Source organism: Mesocricetus auratus, unplaced genomic scaffold (genome assembly GCF_017639785.1).
Source record: "Mesocricetus auratus isolate SY011 unplaced genomic scaffold, BCM_Maur_2.0 Super-Scaffold_2245, whole genome shotgun sequence".
In the NCBI taxonomy this organism is placed as follows: domain Eukaryota; kingdom Metazoa; phylum Chordata; class Mammalia; order Rodentia; family Cricetidae; genus Mesocricetus; species Mesocricetus auratus.
Genome location: NW_024429180.1, coordinates 51,715,407 through 51,723,208, shown reverse-complemented (window position 1 = coordinate 51,723,208; position 7,802 = coordinate 51,715,407). Strand labels below are relative to the sequence as shown.

Genomic DNA, 7,802 nt, shown 5'->3' with positions numbered 1-7,802 from the left:
CACCACCCGGCAGATTTGTATTTCTTTAATGAGCATGATTTTTAAAAATGTCCCCATATGCCTGTTTGTGTTTACATCCTTGAGCCATCTGGGATTTATTGAGGCTAGAAGTTTATACTGGCTCATCAATGAAGACCTGAGCCTGGCTGATGTTAAACATCATCAGCCATCAGATGCAAATACAAAACCAAAGCTAAAGTAAAACAACACTGGACATATGTTAATGGCTGAGGTAGGGACAACAAATGCTGATGAGGATGCGGAGAAACTGACACCCGTTGCGTGTGGAAGCATCGGCACAGATACTGAAGAGCTGCACAGCTGTTTTGCCCTCCTGTGTCAGCCATTTTTTTCTGACCACTGTGACCAAATATCCAACAGAAGTAATTTAGGGGGAAAAGATTTCCTTTGGTTCATGATTTGAGGAGCAAGCGCTAACTTCTCAATCAGCCAGGAGACACAACTCTCCTCCCCCCTCCTTTGTATTCTGTCTTAACCCACAGAAATGGAACTGCACACATTCAGGGTAAATATCTCCCCCTCCTCACCCCCAGTTAACCTTCTCTGCAAACACCCTCACAGGCACACCCAAAGGCGAGCCTCACTAATGCCCTGGTCAAGTTGGTGATCCAAACGAACATGGCGTCACTCACCTCATGACAAAGCAACTGCACTCCCAGGCAGAGAAATGGGACTTCCTGTACTAGGTTTCTGTCGCTATAACCAAATACCAGACGCAGATTAGTTAGGTAATTAGATGATTGTTTTAGTTCATGAGTCTAGAGATTCAAGTCCAAGGCTTGGGGGCCTCAGATGAAGGCAACACACAAGACAGGAGCATGGGTTGGTGGGAGAATTCACACACTGGGGTCAGGAGAAGGAGTGGAAACTGGGTTCTAAAATCCTTACATCCTCCATGACCTGAGGACCTCTCATTTGACTCCATCTCTTAAAGGGCAAAGGACCTCCCCAAGTACAACCCTGGGAAATAGCATTTACATGTGGACCTAGGAGGGAGGGGAATTTATGCAGAGAATACATACACGTGCAATAAATAAAATAAAAATATGCTACCACGAAGGACATCACAGTTGTTAATTTTGCAACTTCCTATGAACTTCTATTTCAAGCTATGTGTTTTTGCATTTTTAAAGGATAACATGTCTAGGTAAAATGCAAGAGGAAAGTCAGCTTCTCTGAAGGACTTTTGGTTACCTCTCTCAGTGTCCTCTGGCAGTTGCTGCCTTCTCCATGCCCTGCTCCCTTACCCCCCTCCTCAGATACACAACACACTCTCTCTTCCGAGCAGATTTCAGATAAGTGGAAGATGCCTTAGACCACTGGAGACACAAATTGCATAAAGTAATTCAAAAGAACACTAGCGTAGGCTTTCCTGATTTTCACTGAATGTTATAGTTTGTACTATAAAGCTACACAGATAGGAAGCCTGAGCTTGAATTTCATTTCTTTTTTTTTTTCAGGTTGTGTGTGTGTGTGTGTGAGTTTTTTGTTTTGTTTTGATGTGTGTGTTGTTGTTGTTGTTTAAGATAGGGTCTTATGTAGCGCTGACCGACCTGGAGCTCCCTCTACAAACCAGGCTGGACCCGAACTCCCAGAGATCTGCCTGTCTCTGCCTCCCTTCTCTGGGTTTAAAGGCATGCGCTGCCCACAACGGGCTTGAGTGTTTATTTCTTAAAAATATTGTTTCCTGGGGTCACAGTACGTGGTCAACTCAGGAAATGTAACACTGCCATAGTGCTTTTACCTTCCCTATGAGATGTTTAGTGGTTATCCAAATGCGACCAGTTGGGAATCCAGCGTGGGGCCCTCGTGTACCTGCCTGCCAGGCCTAGGATAGCCTTAAACTCCGTAGATCTGGCTCTGTCGTCAATTTCTCTTGTTATTTACACAATCAGGGTAGGTGGTAGAGACCTGCTCGTTCAGCTCGGTGGGCCAGGGCGCTTTGATAGTTTCTGAGAGCTACACTCAGGTCTTACCCATAGCGATTGGGGTTTGTGACAGAGATCCAGAGATGGCTAAGGGCGCTTCAAGGAAGGGACTCTGGAACCTACCAGGGGCAGGACTGACCTCTTCACGGTCACCTGGAGCCCGCGGCAGCCAATCCGGGCTCAGCCGTGTCCCCGCGGCCAATGGGCAGGCTGCGCGGCGCTCCCCAGAGCTATAAGTGTGCGCGGCCGGAGGACAGCAAAAGCCGGCGCGCAGCAAAGGCGGGATGCTCAGGGCGGCTGAGTCTCGAGAGGTGCGGGTGGAGGCGGGTGGCCGCAGTCCCTGGGCAGCGCCACCTTCTCAGTCCAAGCGGCTCACCTCCTTCCTCATCCAGGACATCCTGCGGGACCGCGCGGAGCGGCGCGGGGGACACGCGGGCAGCCCGCAGCACCAGCGCCAGTCGGACCCGAGGAGTGACCCCGCGTCAGACCCGGAGGAAACAGGAGGTCGCGGCGTGGCTCTAGCGGACCCGCCAAATATCCGATCCAGCCCGACGGAGACGCTGGCTGAACGCGAGACAGGTAAGCCGAATAGACCTGGAGGCGGGTGCGATACACTGGAGAGGGCTACTCCCAAACTGATGGTCCCCACCTCTGGATGCAGGCATGCGGGGCCCATGGCCACCGGAAGGACTTCACCGTCCTCGGCACAGAGCCACCTTGGGCATCAACCTTGAGGGCTGCTAACAACTTCACCATCTGCTAGACTCTCTTCCAGCGACTCCAGCCAGTTACCGCTGGCTGGCGACTAGAAGTAAACAATAAACAAAAAATCCATTAATATTCATTAATCAAGCCCACCCACAGGCTCCCTTTGCGTTTACATTCCACGAGCTATAAGATTATGGTCGTTCCTTTAAGCGTTTAGAATAGCATCGACTCAGCTTTTGCCGCCAGGTCCCGCCCCCTCCCCCATTGCTTCTTATGCGGGTTACTAAGCGGCAGTTACAGAAAGGGGATTGGGGCCGAAGATGAACTGGCTACCAGCCCAGGCCACCAGGCTCATCCCCAAAAGCCCTAGTCACCCACTTAAATGCCCCGTGATGCCTCGGTTTCCTTGTTGGCGCCTCCCACCTCTCTGCTACACACATCCAGATTCCCGGTTTCTTTGGCATAAGACAACACCGCAGAAAGTTTAAGTGTAAAACACTAAGCCCTAAGCTTAGTTCACACTGATTATTAGAAGCAAATACATAGCATAAAAACCTACTCATTTCTCCATTGGGGTAGTTCCATAGTCAGGCGGGAAAAAAAGAAAGTGTAATGTATCCAAAATGACAGTGGCCGTTTGTTCGCTGGCCAAAAGCAGAAAGGTGGTTTGAATTCCGGGTTAACAAGTGACTGTGTCTCTTCTCCGCCCCCTCTGCTCTTCTCCAGATGGGCATTTCGCGACTTATCTGTTGGACTGTGAACACACTCCAGGCGATTTATCAAGCACCCCCCAGGTCCCCAAGCCGCCTCAGAAGCGCTCCAGGGCTGCTTTCTCTCACACTCAGGTGATTGAGCTGGAGAGGAAGTTCAGCCATCAAAAGTACCTGTCTGCCCCTGAAAGGGCTCATCTGGCCAAGAACCTCAAACTCACGGAGACCCAAGTGAAGATATGGTTCCAGAATAGACGCTATAAGACCAAGCGAAAACAACTGGCGGAAGACCTGGGGGTCTTGGAGAAGAGCTCACCTCTGTCTCTGCCAGTCCTGAAAGAGGACAGTCTAGCCAGCTCCTCATTGGTCTCCATGTACACCAGCTACCCCTGTTACCCGTACCTCTATTGTCTGGGCAGCTGGCATCCAACTTTCTGGTAACAACAGTTCATATGACAACTTCATAGATCAGAAACTGCCTTCCCCGGGAGTGTCTGGGGGAAAAGCAGGAATGACTGAGGTCAAGGAGATGGTAACAAGACGTGTGCAGACCCAAATGGCTGGGGATTCCTAGGGAATGTTCCGATTCTTCTCTGGTGGGGTCAGTGAAAGAGCCCGGGCAGTGGCTATTTTTAGTATCTAGTCACAATTCCAGTTCTGTAGGTCACTGCTCTCTGTTCCCTGTCTGGAGAGGGCCAGACAAGTTCATCTGATTCTAGACCTCAGCGTGACTTTGGGTGCAATGGCTACATCATTCCTAAGAATTCTGTCACTGCAACTCCATGCTCTCCCATAACTGAGTATCACAAAAAGACTAAAGCGATGGGAAGAAGGACCCCTTAGAAAAGGGTGTCCTCTTGAATTAAACTTGGGTTAAAAAGTCTCTTGTTGGCCTTGAACAACAGCCAGGGTTTCTCTCTGCCCTTGTAAAAGTGAAGGTAAATGGAAGATTTGAAGAAAAAGAAAACACAGACCTTAGCGATTGAGGCAGGTTGGCATGGGGCATAAAGGGGGTGGGGGTAGAATGTTTGACCTCTTACCCTGTTTGCGGTAGTGAACCAATTCAAGGATTTACAGGCAGCCTGAGTGGAGCAGGGTGCACACAGTGAGGGGTTTAAGACAAGCTGTGTAAACAGTTTGCCTGCCAGGGTGGGCCTGGAAACAGGCTCTTCCTGTCCAAGGCAAGGGCCTAGGGGGTTTCCACACTCCAGGTGAGCGCCTCAGTCATGACTGACTGAAGAAAAGGCCTCTGCCCACCCTTCCTGCCTTCACAGAGAACTTATCGAGGAGCTTTCAGGTCTGAGTTCACAATGGGTTATGCCAGAGGTGCTGTCATTTTATAACAAAGGATCTTCCTTTCTCTCTCTCTCTCTTTCTTTCCTACAGGACATCTCAGTTCAGGTTTTTAATCTCTGCATGCCTATCTTATTTAGCTTAAGATCTGCTCCCCCCACCTCAAGTTTTATCTTTCCTGGTTAAAAGAAAAAAACATAACTACAGATTATAAATTGACCAAAAGACATAATTAAAAAAATACCTAGCAACTCTTGTTTCTTTCCTTTAAAACCACTCAACATCAAATTCCTTTTTAAAGACACGAGAGTTGAAGATCACAGCAGCTTCACAGGGCTTTGTGCTGTGGGCGAGGCGGTGCAGTTCAGAGGCTTACAGCATTGGGGTCCTGGGGCAGAGTGCTGTCCAGCTCTCCTGCAGAAGGGAAACCAGTACAAAACGAAGGCTTGGTACTGCTGAGGGCTCTAGGAGAGATGGGCAGGTCCTGGCTGTCAGCCCAGGCCAACCAGCAAGCAAGGGGCTGGTGGCTTTGCAGGAAGATGTTCTAAGGAAGGAGAAACTGTCTTCAAAACGCACCATCACTGCGGCTCCCGTCACAGATGAGCTGGAAACGCTTTGGAGACCTGTGTAGATGGCAAAAGAGTGAAAGGGAGAAATGTTTGCTCCTCCATTTCCATCCTGTTACCTCAGGTAACCTGATAATGGGGAGGCATGAGCGGTGGGGCACAACTACCACAAACGAGGCTTTCTGGGGCCAGGAAATCCCTTTATCCTACCACGCTATTCTGTGCCGTGAGATGTGTTTTAATTTCCTCCTTCTAAACGGGCCAGTTTACTGGTGGTGGCAAAACTGCCAAAGGGAGTTGGTAGAAATTTGGCCACTTGTTTTGTTTTGTTTCTAAACAGCCCAGGCACCATGTTAAAAGTATTGTCTGCTCCTTGCCGCTGACCACAGTGCTAAATCACACGAAAGGCAGAGGAGTCCAGCTCACTTCTCCTTTAATTATCATTATTTTTTAAATCACCAGTCAGTGTTGGCGTTCTCTCTCATTCTGAATTGAATCCTTTGCGGCATGCACTTTCCCTAGGATTAAGCTACAGTAGTGCATAGTGTGTGGCCAGAGAGAGAGAGAGAGAGAGAGAGAGAGAGAGAGAGAGAGAGAGAGAGAGAGAGAGAGAAGGGAAGGGAAGGCTGTGCTTGAAATTATTTTGACTCCATTTTGCTTTCTCACCACTGGAACTAGTCATTCGCCCATACATGAACTGGTGGAGAATATTGAAACGTAACCTTTTGTCTTGCACATGTAAATGGGATGGTGCCTTGGACCACATCACTGGGGTGACTGATCACTATCCTGTTTCATAAGTCAACAAATCCAACTCTGATCTGTGACATAAAAGTTCTGTGACTTGAAGTTTGGTAAAGCACTTCTAATCAAGCTTTATTTTTCTATGTATTTTTTTTGCAACATATGACTTTTTAAAATAAAGCCTCCATGTCTTTATTAAACACCTGTGTGTGGTTTTTAGATTCTTACAAACACTTTCCTTTTAGTGTGTTTTCCCTGTGACCGTGTTCTTACAGCACCTTTGGCTGGCCTGGCCTGACAAACCCCGAGGGCCATCAATCTAAGTGGCATTGGCACACAGCCAATGAGGGCCATTCCTTTAGAAGTGGCCTCTCCTCCCACCCTGGTAAATCAAGAGGAGAGAAAAACTGTTTCTGCCTGTGCCGGATAACCACCTGCAGCAGGTGTGATTGTTGCACCTGTAATCCCAGCATTCAGAAGGTGGGAGCAGAAGGATCACAAGTTCAAAGCCATTTTTTTTTTTGGCTACATAGTGAGTTTGAGATCAACCGACTACATGAGACCCTGTCTCAAAAACAAAAGACCTCAAAAATAAAAATATTGAGTCTTGGGACACCTTGTGTGTAAATGAAGACTTTTCAGTTATCTAGTGACTCTGGGAGAACAGGGTGACCACAGTTTTCAAAAAGTCCCTTTATTTTTGTCTTCCCTGACCCTCTCACTCCTAAACTTGCCACCTGTGTTCAAAGTCCGGTAAACCTTGTGTTAGCGATGCCTCAGAAACAGAGTCACAAGTCTGCAGTCATCCTACCCTGAGTGCCCCAGTCTCCTCTGAAATGGGATCACAAGTGTTGAAGGTAAGTTTTATTACTGCACTAAAAAATGGAAACAGCACACCCCATCCCCCTGCACTTAAACCTTCCTGAAGCCTCACAAAGTACCTCCTGGGCTTGATGGACTGTGAGAGCTGGTGGTCTCCTCCTTCCTTCAAGGAAATAAAAGCTTAAGGGGGAAGACGACTACTTTAGGTAAAACACATCATAATTTCAAAGTGTGCCCTAATCCTTTAAGTACATTGTACACACAGGTGGGGCTTCTTGTAGCAGGCACAAGTCATGAGGTTTAATTTGCACAAATCTATAGCCACCCTCCTATCCCATAGAAGGCCATTAACTCTCCAATTACAAAGCCTCTTGCAGCAAATTAACAGATGTCCTCTTTCTTTTTAAGTAAACCATTTAAAAGTAACTAATCCAGAAATTTAAACGAAGTATCCCATCTTTAAAGAAAGTCCCCTTTGCCTCAATTGGTTTTTCTTTTCTTTTTGTCCTGTTTCCAAATTTTTCTAATGTCTCCGCTAATCTCACAGCCATCTCCTCCCCAGCGGTTCCCCTTGGCATGCCACACATTCATGCTACTTGAAACACATTGTCAACCTGCCTTTGAGTTTACTTCCTGTGGAAGTTTCTAGAGATGCAGAGTTCTGATACTTCTGATGCTGCTGGCTCTCCCTAGGCCTTCCTTAGAAGCCCTTTGTGGTCATGAGGTCGAATATGTGTCAGAGGCCTATATCCAACAAGATTTATTTCCCAATACAAGTCAAATCCCTTTTCTAGGATGATATTAATGCCACACCCAGCCAAGCCAACCTAGAGGAACAGCATCCACAAAGAGGTCACCTAGGTTAGGTGTCCTGGAAACAAGCCCTATGATGGAGAGTTGTACACGGAAACTCGGAGGGTCTTGGCACCGGATGGAACTGAGGCAAGCAGAGCTGAGGAGACTGACTCTAACTCACAGATCACCACTACTTCATGTGGCCGGACAGCCAG

At 47.9% G+C, this 7,802-nt stretch overlaps 1 protein-coding gene across 1 annotated transcript; it reads left to right on the top strand.

Moving 5' to 3' along the window:
- Positions 1–2,206: 2,206 nt before the first annotated feature.
- On the top strand, positions 2,207–4,843 carry Nkx3-1 (NK3 homeobox 1). The gene is made up of 2 exons (XM_005071020.4): positions 2,207–2,528; positions 3,384–4,843. The coding sequence occupies exons 1-2, from the start codon at positions 2,234–2,236 to the stop codon at positions 3,806–3,808; spliced, it is 720 nt and encodes a 239-aa protein (XP_005071077.1). The 5' UTR covers positions 2,207–2,233; the 3' UTR covers positions 3,809–4,843.
- The last annotated feature ends 2,959 nt before the right edge of the window (positions 4,844–7,802 follow it).

Bases quoted from the DNA above. Each gene is read 5' to 3' on its own strand.
- Nkx3-1 (XM_005071020.4), top strand. From the start codon at position 2,234: ATGCTCAGGGCGGCTGAGTCTCGAGAGGTGCGGGTGGAGGCGGGTGGC. The intron at 2,529-3,383 runs GTAAGCCGAATA...GCTCTTCTCCAG, and splicing joins GCTGGCTGAACGCGAGACAG to ATGGGCATTTCGCGACTTAT.